Source organism: Mustela lutreola, chromosome 1, assembly GCF_030435805.1.
Source record: "Mustela lutreola isolate mMusLut2 chromosome 1, mMusLut2.pri, whole genome shotgun sequence".
Classification (NCBI taxonomy): Eukaryota; Metazoa; Chordata; class Mammalia; order Carnivora; family Mustelidae; genus Mustela; species Mustela lutreola.
This window is the reverse complement of record NC_081290.1, coordinates 176,116,126-176,143,411: the sequence shown is the minus strand read 5'-3', so window position 1 is coordinate 176,143,411 and position 27,286 is coordinate 176,116,126. Positions and strand designations below refer to the sequence as shown.

Sequence of the window (27,286 nt, the reverse complement as noted above, 5' to 3'; positions counted from 1 at the left end):
ATCATCTAGTCTCACTTGTCCTCATGCACCCTGAACCGAAGCCGACAGGCGGAACCCCCTGTAATTCAACACCTGCCCAAGCGTCTCTATCCTGTAGTCAAAGACTTTTGGGAGCAACTCCACAAACGCCTTTCGTAGCTCATTTTGAAACTAGCAATGACTGGATCAAAAGGTTGTGTCCGTCTCTCTAACCAGACTCCTCTGTGGTATAGGTAGGTCTGTGCTCTTCCTGCCCCTCCCCCGCCCCTTCCTCTCTCCCCTCCGCTCTCCCTTATCTACTGCTGAAGTAAGATTTTTCTCTCACCCTAACAAAAATTTCTAAGCTTTAAAAAATTGTAATGGAATTATAAAATATTACATGAATGACAAGTTAAATCAATTTTTAGGAATCCGGGGTTCAAAGGGGGCTGTATTTACTGGAGACGTCTGAAGAACGGATGGAGGCTAGGAGGGGGCTGAGGCCAGCTGGGGGCCGATTGCTGGAAGCTGGCCCCCCCGTGGGGCAGTCTTCCAGTTTGGGACTGAACTCCTTGGAAATCCAGAAATTTAATCCCTTGGGAAAGCTAGATTATTAGAGATTGAAATATAAAAATCAGAAAAACAATTGGATTGTTTGCAGTGAGAAAGAGCATCACCAGTCAGAGCGCTGGGTCTGCTTGCTCATGTTCTGTGGGGCAAACAAGACTCCACAGGAGCCCTAGCCAGCCAGCCCCTGAGGTCCCCTGCCAAGGGCACAGGCTTTGAGCTCCAGCAGGTCTGGGTGAAAATCCTGGAGACAACACTTTAGCTGAAAAGTGAGATATCTTGGACACCTGGGTGGCTCAGTCGGTAAAGCCGCTACCTTTGACTCAGGTCATGATCCCAGGGTCCTGGGATCGAGTCCACGTTGGCTCCCTGCTCAGTGGGGAGCCTGCTTCTTTCTCCTCCCACTGCTCCTCCTCCTGCTCCTTCTCTCTCACTCAAATAAATAAAATTGGGGGAAAAAAGGTTTCTTTTAAATTAGCCAAAACTGAATTTCGCAGCTCAAAACACCAACGGCTAACACATCTTCAAAGTGGTCGGGTCAATGTTTGATTCTAGGTCTGTGTAAATACAAAGTCTGTGCCTCTCGTGGAAGTAAGACAAGTAGGCGGTCATTCTCAGCCCATCATGGGCACCTCAGCACCGTCTCAGAAACGAAAACATGGGACTGAATCAGCCGGGACCTAGCAAGAAGCAGCTCTGCGTGGAGCACTTAATCCTGTCATTTAAAACCTTTCTCCCTGTGTCTTAGTAGCACGTGGAAACTTCTGGAAAGTCTGTAGGAGCCTCTGCTTGGAGGCTCCCCACCTCCTGTCCCGTGTGGATTATTTTTCTGCAGATACGACTCTCTCTGCTGTCTTCTGTGATAGAGTCTCTCATTTCACGTCCTTCCAGTCCCGGACTGGCTTTGATAGGATCTCTGTGGGTTGGACCCATCTGGATTTAAATTTAGATTTAATATAATATAATATAATATAATATAATATAATATAAGAAAGACAGAGCAAACTTTGCTCCCTTGTAAAGAAGAAGAGAATCTGGAAAAGGAAACACCTAGTGGGAAATTATCAGCCTGGGTTTATCATTCTGTTTTGAAAGGTCGAGGATGTTGCCTCACACGGGCCTTGTGGCCTACTAATGTGTAAGTGACGTAGGAGTTGTCCGTTGTGGTCTCTGCAGTGCCCGCACACTGCGACTGAGGAGAGAGACAGGGAGAGACCGGGAGAGAGAGGTCACTACAGGAATAACCTCGAATCGAGTCTCAGTGAGAAGGCAAGTCATTTACGCATTTTCATGGCTTAACAAGTATTAGTAATAAATTGTTTGCAACAAACTTCACAAATGATGTTCAGACACGCAGTGTGTCACCACTCAAAACCGCAGCTCTGTATGAGGGCGGTACTGATGCTTTCTGCGTCTGGAATATTCCCAGCACTGTTTGCACCTTGTTTCGCTCGTCCCAGCCCTCACGATGCCATTTGCTCAGCCGGTGCAGTGTTTTCTGGCTTCGCCGCGCAGCAGAGTTACCGGAAGGCTCGCGAACACAGACAGTGCGCCGTCTTCAGTAAGTCTGGGTGGGGCTGAGAATGAGCTTTCCCGACACATCCTCAGGGGACAGTGCTGCTGCGGGTCCAGCAGCCACACTCTGGGAACCCCTGATCGAGTCAACCCTTCATCCACTCGAAGGGCATTTCCTCAGACCTGCCGGGGGCCGAAGTCAGGAGCTCAGTCCAGCACTGTCCCGGAGGAGCGGGAGTCCGCTGAGCCCCATGCTCAGGGCTCTCTTCTGACCTGATGGACACCTTTATGACAGTCCAACTGAGCAAGTATCTTCCCCCATTTTACAGATGAAGATACCACAGCCGAAAGAGACCAAGTAACCTGCCCCAAGTCCTGGGGACAGGTGCCAGAACGGGGATTTGAATACGCCCGCTGGATGCCAAGTGGTCATCAGACACTGCGCGGCACGCCCGGCTTGTCCCACAGCACTGAGGAGCTCACACGCCCGACTGCAGTCCGTCGTTGCAGATTAAAACACATGCCCCTACACACAAAACCCATGTTCAGAGAGGTTACGTGACCTGCCCAAAGTCACAGAGTGAGGAAGTTCTTAAAACTGCATCTCCCTTTGGTGCCAAAGTGCTTTTCCCACTGTAAAAACCATTTCTCTGCACTCTCTCTAGATCAAGACCTGTCCTAATCAGAGCCGGGGGAGACGGGGAGCCCAGGAAGCCAGAGTGCCCCCTTCCAGTTGACTGCGATGCATCTCGTGTATTAGCTTGTTCTAGGCTCTTCTGACAGCTGGGAGGCTACGTCCCACCCTGAGTCCACACAGGCTAAGGCCATGTTTCCCCGATGGTTCAGGATCCTGTTCCGATGCTGAGGAACGCCCAAGATGACGCACCAGATTCCCGCGGCCCGTTGAATTTTGGGGGAAGGGACCGGATTGCCAGGGAGGAATTAAAGCATATTCTAATCATGGACCTCTTCTGTCCTCAGAGTGGAAGAAAGCCCCCACACCGAGACTCACCAACGTTCCCATCAGATTGGGTTAAAATTAATCAAGTTCCCCCCAATCTGTGTAAGCAGCTGACCAACTTCATGAAAGCTCAGTGTTTTTCTGCTCTTGGTAAATCGCAAGGAATGAAGCTTTTCCCCGACTCCTGTATACCCTGGTGTTACCCCGTCATCAGGGAGAGAAGCGAGCTGTATAATTACCTTTTGAGACATGAATCATCCTTGCTCCAGGGGCCCAGACCTACAGGAGGCTATAAAAGCAGCTCGAGGGCCAAGGGCAGACGCACACAGTCGGCCTCGCCTGGGCTGATCGCATCCCTGAGCCGCCCCGAGGAGATGAAGGTGCTCCCCGCTCCGGGCCTGGCTCTGCTGCTCCTCACGGCCCTTGAGCTGTCTGCTACAGCCCCCTCCCTGTCTGCAGCCACCCCCGGGACCTCACGGAACAACTACCACCTTGCACAGGTTTGTGAGTCTTTACACAATTCCTCCGCCCGGGCCGGAAAACCTACAAGGGTATAACGAGAAAACAAGGAAGACTCCCTTACTGTTTTGAGACCCCTCTGAGTGGCCCGGAGCTGAGGAGAGACTGCCCCCCGGACAGCTAGGACCCGTGTCAGGTGCACGTGGGGGTGCATGAGGCAACGGAATAAACGAGCCTCCAGGTAGTAAGTTTCCTACTGAAACTGAGGCAACTTGCAAAACCCATGCAAGACAGAAACACCAAGTATGAGACGGCAAATGTCGGTGGAAATCAGGGCAGGAAAATAGCCCCCGAGGTGTGAGTTCCACCCCTGCAGGGCAGGTTGTCAGTGACACGTTAAGTGCCTGGCAGCCACCGGAGAGAGGTCCTGGGTTCATGCGTTAGAGGACAGCCCCGGCGTTCAGCGCCAGCTCGATCCAGTCCGACATGAACCGTTTGTCCCGGGCGCCTACCTGCTCTGCCCGAGAGCCATTCCTCTCTAGACATGTTCCCAAGGACCTTACTTATGGCCACTTTCTGTATGTTCCTCTCTGAAGGTCTCTCTGAACTGGTTGGAAAGGATGTGATACAAATAATTCACGTTAGAATTTTTGCAACAGTATGTGACTCCACGTGATTCAATGTTTATTTGCTTCCAAATGTTTGTGGCATTCAAGGGAAGGTCACAATGTCATCTAAAGAAACCTCCCCAGGGAAGCCCAGCCAGCTCAGTCAGCAGAGCGCGTGACTCTTGATCTCAGGGTTGGGGGCTCAAGCCCCATGTTGGGTATAGGGTTACATTGAAATCTGGGGGATAGCGTCTGACCATGGAACTCCCAATGTTCGGGGATGCGTGCGGGTGAGACGTGTTTGGGCCGGGACCTAACGGCTGTCTGTCGACTGTGCCGCAGGCTTTCCTGCCCGCCATGCTCCGCCAGTGCACATGCACACACCAACTGCTTGCACACCTGTCCACGCTCATTAGTCGGCAGCCCCCCCACCAGTCATTAAACATTTCCTATCAGCCCTGCTTATAAACGAGATAGTAGATGCCAAGAACAGAGCTCTTAACCTGACCTTCTGACCACAGCCCACTGCCGGGCAAACTAAATTCGCAGTGTCGTATCTCTGAATTCGGGGTCTACTTCGTGTGGCTTTAAACTGTGACTTTCGTGGGTACCCTGTAGCTCTGGGTCCCTTCTCCTGAAAAGTAACTTTCCCTCACCTGGCATCAAGCCGCTCTGACTCGGAGGCTAGAGTTGCTGGGACCTCCGGAAGGAGGGTGATGCCGAGGCCGTGACTCCATGAGGGCGTCAGAGACTGTGATTTCTGTCCTGGTCCAGAAAAACCACAGTCACCGGGTCAAACCGGCCTCGCATTCTCGTTCACATACCACCTGTGTCTACACCGCAGAGGCGGAGGATGGCGGAACTGAAAATACTCACGAGCAGCCCTTCACAGCAAAAAGCAGCTGAGCCCTGCGCAGTCTATGCAGGAAAGAGACAGGAAGTCCCGGGAAAGAGAGACTTGCTAGCAGCTTTTGGACAGCCTGAAGTGGCCTTGGGATGCTCGGGGTCCCTGACGACTTCTGCTCTGAACTAAGTCCACTCTCCTCGGTCTCTCTTACAACCTGCTCAGAAAGACCCTGCTCCGAGGACCAGGGGAGCTCGGCAAACTGCATCTTCTCCTGCAGCAGCCCCAGTCGCCAGCCCCGGGCAGGAAAAAGGCATCCCCTTGAGCAAGCTAGCATGATCCGAGCAAACGGCGAGAGTGGGTCCCAGTGACGAGAAAGAATTCTCGTCCTACCCTGTGGTTTATAGGAATTCAGCGGCCGCCACTGTCTGCTGTGCGTGGTTTCTCTTCTGCTCCGCTTTGGTTCCACTGTGGTTTTCTTTAGTTCCTGTAGGTGCAATTCTAGCTTGTCCCTTCGGGATATTTTTACTTTTTGAAGGAGGCTTGGATGCCTATGTATTTCCCCCATAGGACCAACCTTGCCATATCCCATGGGTTTTGAACTGAAGTGTTTTCGTTCTCATTGGTTTCCATGAATTATTTAAATTCTTCTTTGATTTCCTGGTTGATCCAAACTTTCTTTAGCAGGATGCTTTTTTTTTTTTTTTTTTTTTTTTTTATTTTTTATAAACATATATTTTTATCCCCAGGGGTACAGGTCTGTGATAGCAGGATGCTTTTTAACTTCCAAACGTTTGAGCTCCTTCCAAATTTGGTCTTTTGATTAAGTTCTAGTTTCAAGGCATTGTGGTCTGATACTGCTCAGGGAATAATCTGTCTTTTGATATTGGCTGAGACCTGATTTGGTATTTGTGACCCAGTGTGTGGTTTATTTGGGGAAAAGTTCTATGTGCACTCGAGAAGAATGAGTATTCTGTTGTTTTAGGGTGGAATGTTCTGTACCTACAAAGTCCATCTGGTCCAATGTGTCATTCAGAGCTCTTGTTTTTGTGTTGTTGTTGATCTTCTATTTAGTTGATCTGCCCAGTGCTGAGAGAGGAGTGTTAAAATCTCCTAATGTTAATGTATCCTGGTCTGATTCTTTATTTTGGTTAGCAACTGGCTTATGTAGGTGGCTGCTCCCGTGTTGGGGCATAGATATTTATAATTGTTAGGTCTTTTTGGTGGACAGACCTTTAAGAATAAAACAGTGTCCCTCTGGATCTGTTATTGCAATCCTCGTTTTAAATTCTAGTTTGCCCAACTTGAGAATTGTTATCCAGATTTCTTCTGAGGAGGCACATTAGCATGAAAACTGGTTCTCCAGCCCTTCACTGTCAGTCTGGAGGTGTTGTAGTTTCACCAAAGGCAAGTGAAACAAAAGCGAAAATGAACTTTTGGGACTTCATCAAGATCAAAAGCTTCTGCACAGCAAAGGAAACAGTCAACAAAACAAAGAGGCAATCCGTGGAATTGGAGAAGATATTCGCAAATGACAGTACAGACAAAGGGCTGCTATCCAAGATCTATAAAGAACTCCTCAAACTCAAGACACACAAAACAGATAATCATGTCAAAAAATGGGCAGAAGACATGAACAGACACTTCTCTAAAAAAGACATACAAATGGCTAACAGACACATGAAAAAATGTTCAAAATCACTAGCCATCAGGGAGATTCAAATCAAAACCATAATGAAATACCACCTCAGACCAGTCAGAATGGCTAAAATTAATAAGACAAGAAACAACCAGTATTGGCGAGGATGCAGAGAAAGGGGAACCCTCCTACACTGTTGGTGGAAATGCAAGCTGGTGTGTGGCCACTGTGGGAAACCGTGTGGAGATTCTTTAGGACGTTAAGCTAGAGCTTCCCTATGACCCTGCAATTGCACTGCTGGGTATTTACCCCAGAGATACAGATGTAATGGAAAAGAAGGGCCATCTGTACGCCAATGTTCATAGCAGCAATGACCGCAATTGCCAAACCGTGGAAAGAGCCTAAATGTCCTTCAACAGACAAATGGATAAAGAAGATGTGGCTCATATGTACATTGGAGTATGATGCCTCCATCAGAAAGGACGAATACCCACTGTTTGCATCAAGATGGATAGAACTGGAGGGGATTATGCTGAGTGAACTAAGCCAAGCAAAGAAAGATAATTATCATATGGTTCCACTCGTATGTGGATCATAAGCGATTGCAAGGAGGACCATAGGGGAAAGGAAGGAAATTCAAAGGGGGAGAAATCAGAGAGGGAGAGGAGCCATGAAAAACGATAGACCCCGAGAAACAATGTGGGGGTTTCAGAGGGGAGACAGGAGGGTGGAGAGGGTCACGGGGTGATGGGTATTGAGGAAGGCACGTGCTGTGATGAGCCCTGGGTGTCCTACATCACTACCGAATCAATGAATGCTGCACCAAGGAGTAATTAGGAACTCTACAGTGGCTAACTGAACATAATAAAAATAAATAAATAAAATAAAATAAATGAAAAATAAAAGCTTAAAAAATAAAAAAAGATTCTTGCAAGGAACCACCACCAGGAAAGTGCGTTTCCCCGGCCAGCAGGGTGGAGGGTGAGGATAAGCTGACACTCCCCACCCCACCTCCCCGGCCAGGAGCACCTTGTCCAAACAAGCCAGCGCACCTCACTCCTTTCGTTGTTTCCTGAACAACTGCAGTCCATGTTCACAGCAAAAAACTTTGGAATCTAGGAAAGGGCGAAAAATAAGTCGTCACCCATAGTATGACAGCACAGAGGTAAACAGCTCTGGTACGGACCTATTTCTTTTTCTTTCCATTACTGATGTTACTCGTGTTCATACAAATTACATGCATATCTTTATTATCAGTAGATCCATTGACATCAATTTCAATGTTAATTTGCATATTAACCTTATATTAGCATACATGTGTAACAAACAGGCGTTTAATATGCACATATTATAGTGTTTCGTTTATTTTTGGAATTTTGCTTATAATCCGTATAAAGACTTTACCTCTATATTGTCATTCTACTGAGTGTGTTTTCCCATGCCATTAAATATTTTTCAAAAATGGGATCTCAGAGGCCTAGTGTTGCTTCATATGAATATTATTACATATTCAACAAATCTGCTACTGTTAGGGAGCTGTCAGTGCTTTATGATTTCTGTATATAAATATGCACATAGAGCAGAAATCCTACACATAATTTATATAGAAAATAATTAAATATACAGTTCCTATGATAGATGAACATTTACACACACTAAGTAAATGTCTCATGTATAATATATAAATACAAAATTTTACGTAAAATAAAACATACATACAGTTCTTCAGCTGTTCGGTGTTTCCCTGAAATACGGTGGACGGTGGAAGTCCCCTGGCCAGCAACAGCTCTGGCTCTCACCCCACCCAGGAAGTCCTAGAAAAGTGTCTTGAATGATAAATTTAGATGTTTGAAGCCTTAATGTGCATGTGAAAAGCTTATAATCTTATGGGTAATTTTATTTGCCTCGGGGGAACAAAGGGCCAGTCACGGAATCTGCCCTGGGAAGACAGGCTCAAGCCCACAGTCTGCTCAGTGAGCGATGGAAAGCCAGCAGGGAGCGGCACAGGCCTCTGCCTTTGGATCAGATGAGAGGCAGCAACAGTAGGGCTCCGAGCGTTGAAAGCCTATCCATCCTGCAGAATGTACAAGGAAAACATGGTACCGGTGACTGTCTTCTTGGGAAATACACTAGTCTTGGTTTTGCAAATTGGATCGAGATTTCAATGACAAATGCTCTGTGGGGAAAGTGTTCACATGAGTTTCCTTCCGTTATTTTTTCCCTTTAGAATAACTAGTCCTTTTAGGAAAGCTATAAAATGCAAGTGAGTAAAAAAAAGAAACCACACAATCCGCACCACCCAGACCATTGTTAATAACGTGGAATGTCTCTGTCGAAGCTTTCTCGAGCCAAGTATATCTCTTTTTTTTTAAAGATGGAGATATGCGGTCCCGGCTATTTTTAGGTTGTCGGGAATATTGTTCCTTGTTCTAATCTGAGCACGGGTCTCTCGCAGTTGTGTCAGCCTGCCTCTCCGTTCCAGGCCTATCTTGACAAGTATTACACCAGGGAGGCAGGGCCCCAGGTCGGCGAGATGGGGGCGGCAGGAGGCAGAGCCCTGGTCAAGAAGATCAAGGAGCTGCAAGCCTTCTTCGGCCTCCGAGTCACCGGGAAGCTGGACCGGCCCACAATGGACGTCATCAAGAGGCCTCGCTGCGGAGTTCCTGACGTGGCAAACTATCGCCTCTTCCCAGGTGAACCCAAATGGAAAAAAAATTCTTTGACATACAGGTAATGAGATGGAGTCTTTCCAAAGTCAGAGAGAAACACTCTCTCTCCTTTTCTTTTCCTTTAGAAATACCCTTCTTCAATCCGTATAAAAATCCAGACTTATCACCACTGTAAGGAAGACTTTTTAGGGCTAAGCTTTAGATGGGGACTTTGGAGGACTCAGGGTTTTTCCAATGGTTGGCCGTTTTGGGCACAAGTAATTTTATCAATTAGAGACAACACACTTGTCTTTAAAGAAAAATCACCTAGTTTAGATTAGTAACCTGACAGTACCGACCAGTTTTCTTAAAACAAGTTCCTCAATCAGAAGGAAAACAAGAAAACTCACCTATTAACAAAGCAATTGTTTTATTAATTCCAAAAATAATTTCTTGACAATTTATTAAATGCCTACTCTAGACATTCGAGTTTGGAAATATAAAGGTGAGTCAATCCTGTTCTCTGACCCTCACGGCCCTGTTCGGGAGACACAGAAGCGAACAGATCCTTGCAGCTCCCTGTGACAGATGTGAGCCCACCAGTCCAAGCAGAGAACTGTTGTCGCACTCAGAGGGGCTGCAGGGACCCACTGCTGAGCCAGCTGGCCTCCTTCCTTGGGCCCTGTCCACCTGCGGGTCAGTTTGGAGGCAGGCTGCACACTGGGGTCTTGCACCTGCTGGACAGATGTGGCCTCGCAAACGGGCGGCCTGCACCTGCATATTTGCTCCGGGCCTGGCTAACGGCGAGGATTCTCCCTGGGCAAGACGAGACCAGGCGTGCCGAGAGCTAGCCCAGTGGGCAGGTGCTGCCCAGGGCAGCCGAGAGCCAGGCCCCGCGTGGGGCCAGAGTCTGTTCTTCAGATAAGCACATCTGGCCGAGACCGGGGCCGCGGTGAGGCGGGGCTGTTCCAGCAGTCCCCACAGGGCGGTGCTGGAGCTCACTCCTCCGGCGCCCAGAAGCCCGTCTCCACCCGTCTGGGGTTTTGCACTCAGTTGTCAACCGCCGACCCCTGCAGGCTGGTGGCTGAACGCAGCCGTTATTAAAAATTAAGCTCTACATACCTGCAATTCAACAAATTATATTTATACACCAGTTATTACATATTACATTCTGGATGTTATACGGAATTAAAAACAAACGGCCATCCAACATTGCTTCCGTCCCTGTCCCACACTTACCTGGGATCTGTGCTCATGAGGCCGTTGGCATTTTATTTTAACCTGTGCTGGGCCCTGTGCTGCTGCTCAGGTCTTCCCAGCTGTCCCCGCCGGGGGGCAGTGGGTGGCTTGAAATTTTCCCCCATGAGAGCTTTGACAGTATGGAAATTAAAAAGCCCTCACTTGAGAAGTTTTGGTCACAGACCCTGTCCTTACAGGGTAGCAGCTCAGCGGGGGGGGGGGGGGGGGGGGGGTCCCGAGTCCCCGTGGTCGGTCCAGCGAGGGTCCACAGCCCCGGAGCAGAGCACCGGGGGCTCCTCTCAGCCCTGCTCGGGCGGCGACCGGCCTGAGTCCCTAAGGCGGCGGGCTGCGAACAGGGTCATCACTCTGCTGCACCCAGGGAGGTTAAAATCCCGAGTAATCCCATAACAAGGAGAATCAAACCGTTTCAGTGGCAGGTGATTCCCAGGAGCAAATACGAAAGCAAAACAACATGACTGTTGGGGAGAAAAATGCCCGCATGGTAGACCTCCGCCCCCTACCCCCTGCCGTGCGTTCCCACCACCTCGGCCGGGACTCCTTCAGGCCCAGCGCTCACTGAGAGGAAACCGGGTCCTTCTGTTTCCACAGAATATCTAAATACACGCCTTCCATGCCCTCGGCGGAGGTGGACAAAGCCGTGGAGATGGCCTTGCAGGCCTGGAGCAGCGCCGTGCCGCTGAGTTTCGTCAGGGTGAACGCGGGCGAGGCAGACATCATGATATCATTTGAAACTGGAGGTACGGGGGCCGTTCTCGGACTTTCGTCCTGACCCGCAGGAGACAAGCCCTGACGTGTTTCCTTCTAAGCCTTCCCCAGGCTCCTCTTCCACACAGAGTGATGGGTGGAGGCCAAGGTCATGGCAAGGTCATGGGTATGTCCGGCCGGGACACGGGACCTGGGGAGTTCTCAGCTTGTCCCACTGTGCTGCATGGGGCAGGAGAGGGGGCTCTGCTCTCACGGTGCTGTCCCTTCAGAGACAAAGTCGTCCCATTCAGCTTCCCTGTTGGCTAGGAGGCCAGCGGACCTCATCCCCATGGCACTGCTCCCAACCACACACCCCCTTCCATATCCACCAGGAGTCCCCACCAGAGGAAGTCCACGCCACAGTGGCCCTGGCCACGTTTCCCCCTTGGCACCGGTCAGGAGAGCAGCACTGCTGTCTTGTCCACACCCTCTGGAGTCCCCAGGCCTCCCCCACTTCCCCCACCTCTGCACCCCGTCCTCGCCCTGGTAAAGCGTGGAGGCCTAACTGGGCACAGGGCGTGGGGGCAGGCTCTGAGCCCCTTTCAGAGCCACCTGTCCAGGGAGCTCGGCTCAGCTCTTCTCAGCTTCCAGGTAGCCAAGGTGAGCGAGCGCTCCCGCCTCCTCCCTCCACAGACGCTGTGGCCGAGGGTCCCGTTCCTTCAGGTCTTGACCTTCAGGGAGTCTCAGGTCCTGGGACGTACATGTTGGGGGTGGGGGTGAGGGAGGGAAGGTGATGCAGGTCCTGGGTGTGAAGGCTTCAGGGTGGCCTTCATGTAACCTGGCCCGTGTCGGGTTCTCTTCCCCCCAAGGCTTCTACATCATGCCTCATTATGTTCTCTCTCCTCCTTTATCAAATTTCTAATAAGCTGTTAGTTAAATATAAGCGAAACAGAAACATGGGAATCTCCACAGGTTAGGATTTTAGGGACACCTTTACTGCTTGCATGAGCTGATACAGGAAAGCATATCGAAATGCCCAAGGAAACCTCTGGAAAACTCCCCGCGTCATCTTCCCGATAGAAACAGAGGGAACACATTTACCCCGTCTGCTGCTTGTCACTGTCTTAGCTGCACCAGACTCGCACACTCAGCCCGCCCACACGTGCACATCCCGGCCCGTCGGGACTGCTTCCCACTCCTTCTGTAAGATGTCTGTAGGACATAGACATCGCAATGAAAACAGTCACAAAAGAGCATTTTTTCTATTTTTAATGCTAATGATCTTTGAAAGGCCAAATATCCCTCCTAATTTTTCTTTTTTCTTTTTTTTAAAGGATTTTTATTTTTCTTTATTTGACGGAGATCACAGGCAGAGGCAGGCAGAGAGAGAGAGAGGAGGAAGCGGGCTCCCCGCTGAGCAGAGAGCCCAATGTGGGGCTTGATCCCAGGATCCTGGGATCATGACCTGAGCCGAAGGCAAAGTTTTAACCCACTGAGCCGCCCAGGCGCACCCCCCTCCTAATTTTTCAATGGACAATTACTGGTTGACATGTGAACCTCTTATAAAAAATGAGTATTGGAAAGTAAATCTTGAATGATAAGTGTCAATGCTATTTAAAAAAGAAAAGAGAGGGGCACCTGGGTGGCTCAGAGGGTTAAGCCGCTGCCTTCGGCTCAGGTCATGGTCTCTGGGTCCCGGGATCGAGTTCTGCATCGGGCTCTCTGCTCAGCAGGGAGCCTGCTTCCTCCTCTCTCTCTCTCTACCTGCCTCTCTGCCTACTTGTGATCTCTCTCTGTCAAATAAATAAATAAAATCTTAAAAAAAAAAAAAAGAAAAGAGAGAAAAGGTGTCCCTTCCTTGTAATGTGAAGCACGCCCCCAAAATTGCCAGGAGGATTCACTGCTGTTGGCGTCTCTCCCCACCCGTTTAGATCACGGGGATTCCTATCCATTCGATGGCCCTCGGGGGACTCTCGCCCACGCGTTTGCACCTGGGGAAGGCCTGGGAGGCGATACCCATTTCGACAATGCTGAGAAGTGGACTATGGGAATGAATGGTATATATGCACAATTCACCATAACCTGGAAAATACTGTACCTTCTTCGGGGCCTCCACCATGAAACCCTGAGGTTCAACGTCCCAAGCCACCCTTTAACTAGGGAGGCTGGCTAGGAAAACAAGTAAGCCAAAAATCCAAAAGGGAACACCATAAGGGAAAAGACCCCCCTCCCATGTGCCATACACTTGTCTGAGCTCTGGTTCCTGCCCGCGATCTCGAGGAGGAGTGAGCCCTCCCGGGCACAGCGCTCTTTTTTCTTTCCGTAGCATTTACTCTCTTACTTATACTTGGAAGTGGGCTCTGTTCCGAGATGACTGGGAAGATTCCATGCTCTCCAGAGAAGTGTGACAGGAATGGGTTTTAAAGTCCCAGGATCTCATGCCTGTCTGATCCATGTCTCACAGCCCCTGGTAGCTGTAATTAGGCCCTTCTGGATCCCAGGCTGCTGACAAGGAACAAAATGGCTTGGTTGATGTTTCCAGCCTTCCCACTCCGAAGCCCCTTCTAGCCGAGGTGGGGAGCACCGGGGAATCCTCAGCACCAGAATAACCCACCAGCCTCTGAAGAATCTGGTTAGGAAAAGAAAACAAGTTCACTGTGATTGGGGCATCCATTCTCCTGTGAAGACGGAAGACACTGAAAACAAAACCCCGAGTGGAGGTTGTCTTTCTCTGTCACCTCTCCTGTAGGTTTCAACTTATTCACCGTGGCTGCCCACGAATTTGGCCACGCCCTGGGCCTGGCCCACTCCACAGACCCGTCAGCACTAATGTACCCGACGTATAAGTACCAGCATCCCTACGGGTTCCACCTGCCCAAGGACGACGTGAAAGGGATCCAGGCCTTGTACGGTACGTGCACGCCCTCCCTCGGCTGCTCACCGTGAGAGCCACAGGCACTCAGTCTCCCACTTAGAGAAAGTGTCCGTTCCCGGGAGTCACCTGCACAGGTAGAGGTCAAGCTCAGGACCATAGCCGCACCTGTGCCCTTTTAGGAAGAGCTTATTTCCAGATGGGAATACAGCACATTGGTTCCTTAGGCGCCATAGAAAATGCCATCATCTGTCCGGGTTTTGGGGGCTTTTGTTTTGTTTTGTTTTGTTGAGCGCGGGTCCAAATTTAGGAAGTGGGAGAGGATGGGTGTGTTTCGTAGTTCCTACATATGGTTCTTACCCGTCTGCAGATCACTGACCTTATCTTCCTAAAAACGGCAAGGGCTGTGCTAAGACCCAGACACCGGCCGCACAGGCAGCCTGCGCCTTGCAGCACGGTGCCGTGGGAGTCACCATCTCACCCCGTTTTTCCCTCCGGGACGGCTGGGACAGTTGAGGCTCAGACACAGAAGCATCCCAGATAGTCCGGATGCTCTCAGGAGTTAACATTCTTCCCGAGGTGATAAAGAAGTATTAGGAGCTCTAGACCCTGCCTTCCTCGCCACAAAGACAGACCCACGAAGTCCTGAGAAGGAATCCCGGAGCCCTCTTAGACCTTGACCCTTTTGCTTTCACGGATCAAAGGCAGATGGCTCTAGGAAGCAGACCTTCCCCTTAGCCTCAGAGGCTGGTTCCTCGGCCTTCACCTGTCGGAGGCTCTCGGCATCCTCTCAGCCCAGGAAGGGGCCCGGAGAACCGGGCTGGCCCATCTTCCTGAGGTTGGCCAGCCCGCCTGGGGACAGGCACACACCTCTGCAGACAGCCCCTGAGCCGTGGGAGACCCGTGTCATCCTGGGAAGTGTTCAGCTGGCTCTACGCACCTCAGAGACAGGGTTCGTGCCAGCTCTGTCCCTCCTCTGAGCGACAGAGACAAAGGCTGTGAAGGCTTCCATTGTGCAAACTTGGCTTCGGAGAACAAAGTGGCCGTGTTCCAAGGTGAAGCAATCCCCGCGGGCCACTGTGAGGGACTGAGCCCCAGTGCCTGCGTGCCCCTTCCAGATCCTTCCACACGGAAGGTCACCACCGTGCTGAAGGCCATGGTCACGGAGCCAGGGGACAGAAACATTTGTTTTGACATGGCCGTTTCTGTACAGTGACCAGAATGCATGAGCCTGGTGTGACGTGGCCGGGAGCAAACATGTCGCCACCCAGGGCCACCTCTGGCCCTTTAGCAGGTGGCTTGGCTCACAGGGAGTGTTCAAAGACTGGCAGCACATTCCTGACCTGGCCGCCTTCCAGTTTCTAATCCTTTCCCAAAGCCTCACCCCATTGCTGACCCTGTGCCACCCCAGAGCTTACCCATCTCTCTCTCTCTCACGGGTCATTCCTTGTGCCTCAGTCCCTCTGGGCACCATGGGGACTTGCTCAAGGGAGCCACCAGCGCCAGCAGCTCAGCCAGCCCAGCTCCCCTCCTGCAGAAGACATATTGTTTCCAGGAGCACGGAGTGAGACAAAGCCCCCAGTAGCTCTCCCCAAGGCGCAGGCCCCCGCTTTATGGAAGGATCTAGCAGAAGGTGCCCTGAACCAGCACGCCACTCTGGGGGGCCTTCTTGCCATAAGGACGACTCAGCCTTTCCTGGGGGCCTGATAAAAGGCTTATCGTGCAGGGTGCCCAGAAGTAGAGGAAAATGATAGGAAGACACACTGGAAAGTTATCTTATTGAGAACAAAGAATTTAACTACCAAGAAATAATTTTTTTAAAATAGAAGTGGTAACTTTTAAAGAATAAAAAAGTTAAGGGATGCCTGGGTGGCTCAGAGGGTTAAGCATCTGCCTTCGGCTCAGGTCATGATCCCAGGGTACAGGGATTGAGTCCCGCATCGGGCCCCCTGCTCAGCGGGGAGCCTGCTTCTCCCTCTGTTGCTTCCCTTGGTTGTGCTCCCTCTCTGTCAAATAGATAAATAAAATCTTTTTTTAAAAAAAAGGAATAAAAAAAGTGGCAGCTATTACAAACCATCTCTGGTTTGGAGCATCCGCAGCTGTCAGAGAAGTTAGGTATGACAGAGTAAAGGACATGATTGCTCTGACAGTCACTACAGGCCACTCGCTCTCCCAAGGGCTTCACAGACAGGAGTTCTCACAAAGCCCGCCAAGGCAGCTCCTGTCTTCCCCCCTCCCATTTACTGAGGAAGAGACAGAGGCTCAGAGAGGCTCCCGGATGTGCCCGTTTATCCTACAACTCTGCAACTAGTCAAGCTGGGATTCAGATGCAGGTCCACCTGCCATAGACAGCCACACGCCTTATCACCTGCCACACAGCCCAAGGGGGTCTCTGGAGCAGAAGGGGACGTGCTAGATTCCTGGTACCATTTTGACCAAGTCACTTTGAATCCTAGGACCCCGGAAAACATTCCTAGGAAAGCCCACCATGCCCCACGCACCCCCTCAAAGTCCATCCAACCCCGACCTCTGCGACTCCAGCTCCTCCTTCGATGCCGTGACGATGCTGGGAAAGGAGCTCCTGCTCTTCCGGGACCGGTAAGCCTCAGACACAGCACCACGTCTCTCCCACCTGGATCCACGCAGCCCACTAGGGGTCCTGCTGCCGCCACGTTTGAGGACCGTGCAAAGATGCCGTTCTGTGTAGCACCAGGATGGGAGGCACAGGTCTCCAGGGAGACACAGAACCGCCCAAACCACCATTTGTGGGACAGCTACCATATTCTTGGCCCTGGGCAGAGTGTTTTCCATATATGTGAGGTACTTCTACCCTTTTCACCGTGAAGGAGAATTTACAGATGCAGAAAGAAGCTCAGAGAGAATAAGGTACTCTCCTGAGGTAGCAGTTCCCTTGAGTGGCTGAGTTACAACATCAGCCCAGATTTATCTGATGCCTATTTTGTCCATCACTGTATCCCTAGTGAGAGCACACAGTATATGGTCAGTAAATACTTGTCAACAGGTTAGATAGATAGATTGGCAGACAGATAGGCGGATGGATGGGTGGTCAGAGGGATGGTTGGATGGATGGTCAGACGGATGGCTGGCTCGCTGGGTGGATGGATGGACGGATGGATGGATGGTCAGAGGGATGGATGGACGGGTAGGGAATTCCAAAGTTATCGCTCTGCTGAAACCCCTCTTTCTCAAGGCCCCTTGACTTTTCAGCTGTCAACAGGCTGTCAGCCAGCCCGGACAGGAAAGGAATACCAATGGATTTTGGTTCTTCTGTAGCTACAGCTCCTGAAGAACATCCTGAGGTTTGAGGATCTAGTTCTGTTGCTTTAGGAATGTTTCTTTTGAACTGATTAATAGAAATTTTCATAGTTCTATGAGTTGGAAAGGCCGGTGAGGTGGAATTGATATTTAAATTTAATGGCATAAGAGGGATGCCTGGGTGGCACAGAGGGTTAAGTGTCTGACTCTTGGTTTCGGCTCAGGTCATGATCTCAGGGTCCTGGGAAACCCCACATAAGGCTCCGTATTCAGCAGGAAGTCTGGTTGAGATCCTCTCTCTCCCTCTCCCCCTTCCCCCACGCATGCTCTCTTTCTAAAAAAATTAATAATTAAATTTAAAAAATCAAAAAATATATTGAATGGCAGAGGAGATGGACTAACTCGTGATGCCAGAGAAGCTGGGATATTTAGGCACAGTGCTGGCAGAACGGCTGTGTTTATAGCTGTGTGAGCTGATCAGCAGGAGAACTGGTTGATCTTTATTTTTTTATAGTTATTTTTATACTTTTTTATTAGATTTTATTTATTTGACAGAGGGAGAGAGATTGCAAGTAGGCAGAATAGCAGGCAGAGAGAGAGGGAAGCAGGCTTCCTGCCGAGCAGAGAGCCCAATGCGGGACTCGATCCCAGGACCCTGAGACCATGACCTGAGCCAAAGGCAGAGGCTTAACCCACTGAGCCACCCAGACACCCCCTTATTGATCTTTATTAGTATGTTTATGGTCATGGTCATCACTCAGGGAAATCAAATAGAAGTAAATTTAAGATTAGTGTAATAGTGTAATAATAGTGTAATAATTAGTGTAATAAGCCTGGGTGGCTCAGTGGGTTAAAGCCTCTGCCTCTGGCTCAGGTCATGATCTCAGGGTCCTGGGATCGAGCCCCGCATTGGGCTCTCTGCTCAGCAGGGAGCCTGCTTCCTCTTCTCTCTCTGCCTGCCTGTCTGCCTACTTGTGAGCTCTATCTGTCAAATAAATAAATAAAATCTTTAAAAAAAAAAGATTAGTGTAATAAGGAAAGAGGAAATATAATTTTGTTAAGCCTCTCAGGTTTGAAATTAATGGGGAAGTTTTCATGAGAGAACAGGAAATGGTGTTTGGTGACAACGTTTTCTCGTTGCGGTACGGCAACTAACAACGATGTTAGTTTTTTGTGGGCTGAGCGACTGAGGAATGGTGAGCGGCCCCGCGTAGTCATTGGGGAAAACCCAAGGAGTGTGGAAAATTCATAACGGGGTGAAGGAGCATGAAATTCTGTGTTTTGGGCACTGGGGTCACGTTCAAGTGCTGGAATGAGAGTGGAATGTGAGGACAGACCGCTCGCTTCAGGTCGCACACATCCTTGCATGAGGATCAGTGGTCGGGGTCATGTTGTGGGAATAAAAATCCAGCAAAAAGTCTTCCGGTTACAAGACACTTCGTAGAGTGGATCGGGGGGCAATATTTGCAGTTAGAACTCGTGTCATCTAGCAAGGTTGTCCTAGTGTTGGGAAGAGAGTAGTTGTAGGACCACAGACGGCGACTGGGAAGCAGAGTTCACAGGGCTGGGCGCCCAGCCAGACAGGACAGCTCTGCTCACCAGCCTTGGGGATCCTACGACTCCGCTCACTGCTGACGGAATCCACCTGGAGGTAACCATCAGCCGACCCCGTGGGTTCAGGGCTCCGTCCTACAGGACCGCCCTCCGCTTCAGATGCCAGTTCTAACCAAGTGGCTGTAAATCACGTTCCCATGAACTCCTCCTTAGGTCTGACTGCTTTACGAGCACAGCAGACCAAACTCAGGAAACCAGTTTACTCATGAGATTAAAGTGCAGGAGAAAAGGATGTAACTCAGAAATGGCCAGAGGCAGAGGCGCCTGGAACAGTGTCTGGAGAAAGGGCTCGAAGCTTCCATGCCCTCCCCAGATGCAAACCGCCTCCACATCTGCCCATCTGCTTGTGTTCAGCAACCCAGAAGATCCCCAGGAGCCCCTTCTTTGGGGTTTTTATGGAGGCTTCGTCACAGAGGCATGACGGATTAAATCACTGGCCTTCGGCATCTGATCCAACCTCCATCCCTCTTCCCTCCCTGAAGGGGGAGAGGTGGGTGTTGGGACCAACTCTCTAATTACCTGGTTGTGCCCTGGGGTAACCAGCACCCCCTCCCCCACTAGGTACTTTCCGAAAGTGACCTTGTTAACGTAACAAAGAATACCTTGATTCTCTCATCACCGGAAATTCCCAAGCTTTTAGCGGGCTCTGTGCCAGAAACCAGGAGGAAGACCAAATATGTATTTCCTATTACAAATCCCAATATCACAGATATATTGACAGTTTTGATAATGAAGCCAGTGGAGTAGAAGTCCGTAAGAAAAGGCCTACCTGTGAAGCTGGTCTTCCAGTAATGAGGTTGTAGGAAAGGGTCAAGCTTTAAGCCGCCTGGTTTTCGGATGTCTTGTCCATCATTTCAATGATCAACAACAGACCCAGCACATGAATAACACAGATTTAAAACACGCCTGTGAGCGGAAGTGAGGGATACGGGGTGCAGTGGTTAGTATCATCAGTAACCATTGTTAGGACCAACCAGCTCACGGGAAAAAGGCGACAATCTTTCCAAAGTCATTTTGGAGGAGAGTGCAGATTGCCGTAACCAGCCTGGTCCAGCAGCTAGACTGAGTGTTGTTGGACGAGTATTTTTTCCTGTCGCTGGGTAGAAGGGACTTAATAGAAAGACACCTGCTACAACTATTGTATTTGAATGAAGGAAAGCAGAGACTGACCTTGGATCTTTGGTGACAAAGGGAGGTCACGGGTGAAAGCCAAGTTGGACAGGTTTCCCAGCTGCAGTGAGACAAATACACTTAGTGGAGTGAGGTCATGGTCAAGGTCACATGTGTGGATTTGTTAGAGACCTCATGCATTTACATTAGATCACCCCTTTTCTCTGGGCCCCCTGGCTCTCAGGGAGCAGGGGGCTGTCCCCATGGCTGATTGCTGGGATCACTTCTTTTCTTGGAGGAAAAGGCACACCAGCACTCATCCCCATTCCTCCCTCGACCAGGGACAGAATTCGCTCACACCAGAACAGACAGATGTAGGTCAAGAACAGCATGACTGAATAATTTTTACTCCTTTTTCTTCATTGGAAGAGTGGTCATGGAGCCCATATGAGGGCCCAGCCCCACGGTAGTGGCTGGAGATACAAAGGAGAAACACTCACCTTGCCTTTGCACACCTCAGTTACCTAAGGGAGTAAGACGTTCAAACACTCTGCCATCATCCTGTGTGCTCACACAGCCTCTCTGTGCACGAGGGAAGAGAGAGCAAGCTCTCGGGGCTCTCTTCTTAGAAGGATGCTCATCACATGAGACCAGAGATCCACGGCCAGGGTCTCTTCTAACCCTGGTTACACCCTACTGGTCCCACCTGCGTGTCCCCCTCCCGTCCCTCCGGGGTGTACGGCTTCAGCGTACGAACTGGGTGAGGACACAGGCTTTTAGCCCATAATAGAGTCATCACATTTTTCAACACGTATTTCCTTCCAGATTTTTCTCCTGTGTAGACAGACATAGTCTAAGTCCAGGACGGGACAAGGGATGTCCACAAAAAATGGGATTTTACAAGATGCGCTGATTTATAAACTCTCTTTGCTCAGCAATAGCTCATTTTTCCATGCCGGTGAGTTTTATTTGTCATTCATTATACAAATGCATATATTCTGCCATAAGTAGATACATCGTCACGTATTCAACCAGTCCCATACTTTGGAGCATCTGCTTGAACTTGAACTCAATCTTAACAGTGGCCTGGCGTCTGCTTTTCCGGAACGGACTAGAGCAGAGCCCAGAACCCAGGTTTCAGCATCAGGCTCAGGAGGTTTAATTTCAGCCGTGCTTCCTACTGAGCAGGGGCCCCCGAGTGGATGCTGGGCCGAGCACACAGCGAGGGCTCGGTGAGCAGCAGAGCTGTGTTGAGGACTGAGAACCGGACAGTCCCAATGGCAGGTTATGGTTTAGAAACTGCTTGAAGTGTTTCTTACCATTTGTTTTTAAGGATTTTTATGGAGTCTTACTAATTATTGTTGTCCTTTCTATTATTACCAAAACATGAAGCAGAGCAGAATCGGTAGGCACTGACCGGCCACGACGGGCAAGGCGCAGAGCAGGGGGGCACGATGCAAGGAGTGGGGCTGTCACCAGTCCCGTGGCCCAGGCCAGCCCGGGAGCGCACCTTCCCTGAGAAGACACCAGTGCCGCCACAAAGCACAGAGCTTACTCGTGGTGGAAGAGACCCAGAGGAGAACGGGAAGTCAAAGATGTGACGCCCCATGAACAACGATATCTGTTTTCTTTATAAAAGGAAAAAAATGTTAAAAAAAAAAAAAAAAACCCTATTATCCAAGTCTGAGCAATGGCCAACGTCATGGAGGGTGAAAGCAGGAACGGAGCCACAGGGACAGGAGACGCAAACGGAGAGTCGGGAGGGAGGGAGGGACACGGCGACGTGAGTGTGTTCAGGCTGCACCTTCTCGTGTGGCCCGGCCGTAGCGGCGGGCAGGAGGCAGGGAGTCAGGGGAGCCCCCCTTTGAGTCCCGGGTCCGCCACCCACTCCCCACAGGCCCACAAGCCCCTCTTCCTCTTCTCTGCACTGAGGGGCTCCAATGTCCCCGGGCTTCCCTGGGAGCATGTGGTTATCACACCCTCACGAGGACTCCGTGGGGCAGGATTTCCTGCTCCCTCTGCACAAGGACACGCTCCAGAGCTCTCATCTCCTACGGCGGACACTGAAAATTCCCAAAGTGTTTGCGGAGTCTGGCTGGAGAACAAAGCTTTCTTTCAAGCCACAGTGACAGAGCAACCCGCAGACGGCTGTGGGAGCTTGGGGTCCGGCCCGGAGTTCCCGGCAGCAGCCTGTGGGGGAGACATTCCCAGGTGTGGGCGTCATCTCCGCAGGGTGTTTCCATAGCAGGATGGGGTGCGGCACCTCTCCGGGTCCCCGTGAGACCACAGCGGCTGTCTGCTGCCGGGAAGGGCACATGGATGCATTCCAGGCTTGTGTTTGAGGACAAATGGGCATCGCTACGCCAGGTTGAAAATGGCAGGTATCTACTGATGACAGGGACCTGGATCTGTGGGTTGAAGGCACAGACGTTCATTCTTTCCAGCAGACGGAAGATAGCACAGCCGCCCCACACTCCTCAGGCCCTTAGGGAAGATGGGAAGCACATAGCCCCTCTCAGATGCTCGTGGGTTTTACCCAGTTGAATTTTACCCACAAAATCAAGAACATCACCGTCAGCAGTAGACTCCGAGGTGTAACAGCATTTTGCACATGGAATAAGCATACACAGCCTTATGGGTCCAGAGCCGATCCCATCACTAACACAGAAGAGCTCGCCCGCCCTGGGACGCCCAAGACAAGAGGTGCATCTCGACTTGAAAGAACTCAGGCCTCTGGTAGCATTTGAGTTTGTGGGGAAAGCAAGGGACGGCCGGTCCTGTGCTCCAGACCCTCTCCTGCCGGTCAGGTGAATAGCCACAAGGAAGGAGAAGAACGTTCTTAGAGCGTGGAGGTATCTCGAACCTGTTGGCTAGGCTGGCCCCGTTCTGTTTTCTTCTCAGAATATCTGTCAGCCGCTCCCGGGCCCGTCTTGGAGCCGCTCCGTACCTCCGATCAGCAGGTGGAGGAAAGCATCCACCAGGCTCCGTGGATGGGAATGGAGGACGAGGCCGGAGAGGGTCCTGGGGAGTTGCCGGCAGGACGTGGAAGATTTAGTGCCGGAGACAGTGAGAGGAAGAGTCATGGCAGCAGACGAGAACGTCGAGGAGGTTTGCCGGACACAGACGGGAAATCTCAGGCTTAGACACGCGGCATTCAAGCCGAGGACAATTCTAGCAGGTTCTGTGGAAGCCGCCGGTACTTGGGGGGATGCTCACGGCTGGAGGCTTCACGGGCTATGGAACCCAGGGAAAGATCTGGAAATGGGCTCTCATAGTAATAACCGACGTTTCGCAATCACCCACGGCGTGCTGTGTGCTGTGCTCAGCGTTCTCCTTTAATCCAGCGCTACTTGCCCCACTGCAGTTTTAACCCCCTTGACATCAGAGACAGAGTCCCCCAGTGGAGCCCCACACAAGTCAAGGAAGAAAGGATTTTCTTCCAAAGTGATCAGTAGTGCAGGGCACCTGGGTGGCTCAATCGATGGGCGAGCGTCTCCTCATTTCGGCTCAGGTCGTGATCTCAGCGTTGTGGGATCGAGCCCTGAATCGGGCTCCAGGCTCCATGTGGAGAACCTTGAGGTTCTCCGTCTCCCTCTGCCCCTCCCCCTGCTCATGCCCTCTCTCTCTCTCTCTCTCTCTCTCTCTCTCTCTCTCTAAGAAATAGATGAATCTTCAACATGATCCATAGGGAAAGGGACGCCGGGACCCTCAGACCGAGGCCTGAAGCAAAGGGACAGCCCAGCCAGGATGATTTCGTGTGTCCTTCCAGAGGAGTCGTGAGGAGGGGGTCCAGGGCCTGGGGAGTGAAACAGCCAGATAGCAGAAGGAGGGAGCGGGTGGAAATGGTGACGCAGACCGCTGACCTGGCAGTCGTGTTAGTAACAGCGAGGTCCGCAAAGACCACAGCTGGCGCGGGCAGCCGTGTCTGGGAGGAGTTTCCAAGCCTAGAAACTACCCAGACCTGTTGGGAGACAGGAGTAGGAGCTGGTGGAGAAGCAGAAATGCGGGCGATGTGCAGCAGGAGGGACAGGACATCAGCCCCTCCTTCTCCCGGACAGGACTTTTCGGAACCTGGCGTTCTGCAGGGTCCACGAGTTTGAGCAGAGCCCACACAACTGAGGGGGGTGTCATGCTCCTTCAGTCTCCCGGGGTCGTGTCTCTCTTCTGGTTGTGAGACTGCGCCGTGAAGTCAGCAAGCAGCACGGTGCTTACTTAGCCTGAGTCCAGGTTATGTATAAGAACTCAGACCAAGAGGCAGGAGGCATGTCACCATCCCTGATCTGCTGTCACCTCCTCTGGACTCCCTGGCTGGGGCTGGGGCCCTTTCCAGGTCACAGCTTGCCGGCCTGGGCACCCACAGGCTCCTCCCGTGGGATAAACAATGTGGCACATGAGGCTCTGACGACTTTTAAGCACCGTCTACACATGGGTCTTTGATTCTATAAGCCATGTTCTTCCGGGGCTCAGTGAGGTGAACGGTACATGCTTGATTTCTCAGCCTCCAAAGCCTTCTGATGTCGCAGACCTGGTGAGTGGAGCCCCAGGACGAGACTGTTTCAGCCAAGGATGTGAGTGTGCTTCAGAGTTTCTAGTGATGAGAACTTCATGTCAGCGGAGGAAATTCAGAAAGAAACTTTGTTTCGCTGATAAACTCTAAGATGTATCCATCACCAATCAATACATCTGGAGAGGGAAAACGTGTGTTTCTACAGTGTCTACCAGTTATTGTTGAGAGGACTGAGTGCTTACAAGACAGCCCCGAGGACTGAGCGCTTACAAGACAGCCTCAGGTACGTTGTCACAATTCACCCTTTGAAGGATTGGCACCTGTGTTATTAGAATTCTCACTTTTATGTGACAGAAGGAAACTGAGTCTGAAAAATTGAGTGACTCACACAAGGTCACACACCCAATGATAAAACCAGGTTTCAAGCTCTCAGTGGGAAAGAAGCAGCAATTCCACTGCAAACATCAAAAGCAGAAAGAGATCCTTCCTCCCCCTGAAATGAGTCAAGGAGAGTCAAGAGTTGAAGACAATGAATGAGGAAGGGCCCCACTCAGCTCCTGCTGAATCAATCCCCCGACGGTCCAGCAACGAGGAGGTGACAGGCTCCTTACCCAAGTCGGGGTGAAGCTGGTCAGGTCCCACACAGGAAGAACAGAAGTTCGGCAACTGAGGGTCACGTCCCCAGGTGTGCCAGGTGGTGCCCCGTAAGCCAGAGGACAGAAAGACAGATCATCAGGACCCTGCCCCCGGTGAAGGCTACCAGCGAGCCCATCTCCCAAGTTGAATTAGCTGCTGTTCTTTGAGAAAAGGGACTGAAAATCTCAGAGGCTGTGAATATCAGTGATCTCATGAGTTCCTCTCACTCCCTGGCACCCATTCACTCAGCCAACAAGTATTTATTGAGCTCTGACTGTGTACCAGGCACAGCATTGGCTCCTGCAAGCCCGAGATAAACCACACCGTGGGCGTCTACTGTCAATGCGCACCATTGTTCCGTCCTCCTTATCAAGATCAGTGACAGACCGCTGACAAAGTGTCGCCTGTTTCCGTGACCAGTTCGCCCACACCCTGTAGCTGCTCCTTCCCACGAGCTCACAGATCAGTTCTCCTTTCATTTATGTTTCAAATCCACATGCAGACACATGAAGAGAGTCTTGCTCTCCTCAGGGTTCGAGTCCATCGTAACCCATTTATGTTTGTCATCTCCGCTTCGAGTCTGTAAACCCTCCGGCTGTGCATCCCGTGTGCCACTACCCACTGTTGGTGCCGAAAGGTTCAGGATCACAGTTTCTTCTGGAATTTGTGCAACTTTTCCTAAGTGATGGATAGTAACTATCTCTACCTTACATGCTCAGCTTGTGCATCTTAATACGTCGTTCGGCTGTCTAAGCCCGGGCTCCTTGCCTTCGGCTCTGCGGGCACTTTGAGGCCGAGCAGTCCTTGCCGGGTGCAGGGTGCGCTACGGACCTTCCCTGGCCCACCTCCTGCTGGAGCCAGCAGCCCTGACCTCCCCCAGTGGTGACACACGCAACTGTCAGCAAACACGGCCCAGGGTCTCCAGGTGCTCAAAATCGCCCTTGGTTGAGCGTGACCAGTCCACTTCCCCTGAGTCCCCACGATTCCTGCCGTGACAGGGCTGATCTGGAAAGAACTTTTACATTCTACCACGTGAGAGAAGTCCCCAAAGCACCCTGTGGGTCTGCAGGAGCTCCACATTCCACAACCTCTCCTCCTGAGTCACTCGGGGCAGCCGAGCCCAAACGTCCCAGGAAAGATAGGGTTTCCAGGTGCCTAGCGCTGCTGCCCATTTTTAAAGGAAAAATGAGAGCAACTGTTTCCCCGCATCAGGAGCCTGAGGAGGAAGCACCCGGGAGTCCACACACTCCTCAGAGACGTGATGCGGAGAGATCCTCCCCTGCCCGCCACCCCCTCCTTGTCCCCACCACGGCAGAACCCCGAAATGCACCTCAGTGCCTGGGTCAGCAGCCAGCATGGAGACGTGACCAGAGTCAGCATTTCAGAACCAAGTACCGAGTTCAGTGAAAAGCCCTCATTTTATGGATTTCTCCTCAGGTTCCCAATCACTACGTCATTATCAAGAATCAGATGACAGGCTATGGACACGATGCATTTATCTGTTGTCGTGACCCAAATCTGCGGGACTCCCCAAACCCGTGCTCTCATGGTGGTGGCAGAGAGGAAGGAGAAGGGGAACGCGGTTGCTCGCACCTTCGGGAAAGCCTAGATCTGACTGGACAGGGGTCCAGTTACGAACACAGGAAAGCAGAGATCTCAAGGCTGGGAAGGAGCCAGGAGGTCAGATGGGTGGAGAGGAATATCCGGACAGCTGCTCTGTCTGCCCCGAGCAACAGGGGACCCCTGGGCCCGTGAGTCCACCTGAGCCCTGGTGTGTCACCTGTTAATACCCGTGTTAGAACAGGCAGTGACCTGTAGGGCATGGGGCGAGCCAGCGCACCTGCCACGGGGCCTGCCACCCCGTGATGGGTCATGTTAGCGGGTGGGTGAGGCCTAGGCAAATCATAATGTTTAGAACGGACAATGTCTAGCTCTAGGGACCTTTATGGTTTAGGATCACTTTCCTGCGCCTTCTCTCCTTGGATCCTCAGAACGACTTCAGGAGACATGGCAAGTACTGTTTGCATCTGTGAGATGGCAAGACTGAGCTCGGAGATGCCGGTCAGAGCTAGAACACAAGACGACATCTCCGGAAGCACGACGTGCTTGTCCTTCTGCATCCGATGCC

General features: G+C 51.2%; 1 protein-coding gene across 1 annotated transcript in view; it reads left to right on the top strand.

Moving 5' to 3' along the window:
- The first annotated feature begins 3,375 nt into the window (after positions 1–3,375).
- MMP20 (matrix metallopeptidase 20) overlaps positions 3,376–27,286 on the top strand; it is a 48,715-nt gene continuing 24,804 nt past the window's right edge. Inside the window, exons 1-6 of the mRNA XM_059169025.1 lie at positions 3,376–3,501; positions 9,034–9,281; positions 11,048–11,196; positions 13,075–13,200; positions 13,893–14,054; positions 16,472–16,613. Coding sequence (XP_059025008.1) covers positions 3,376–3,501; positions 9,034–9,281; positions 11,048–11,196; positions 13,075–13,200; positions 13,893–14,054; positions 16,472–16,613 — 953 coding nt within the window. The remainder of the gene's footprint in view (positions 3,502–9,033; positions 9,282–11,047; positions 11,197–13,074; positions 13,201–13,892; positions 14,055–16,471; positions 16,614–27,286) is intronic.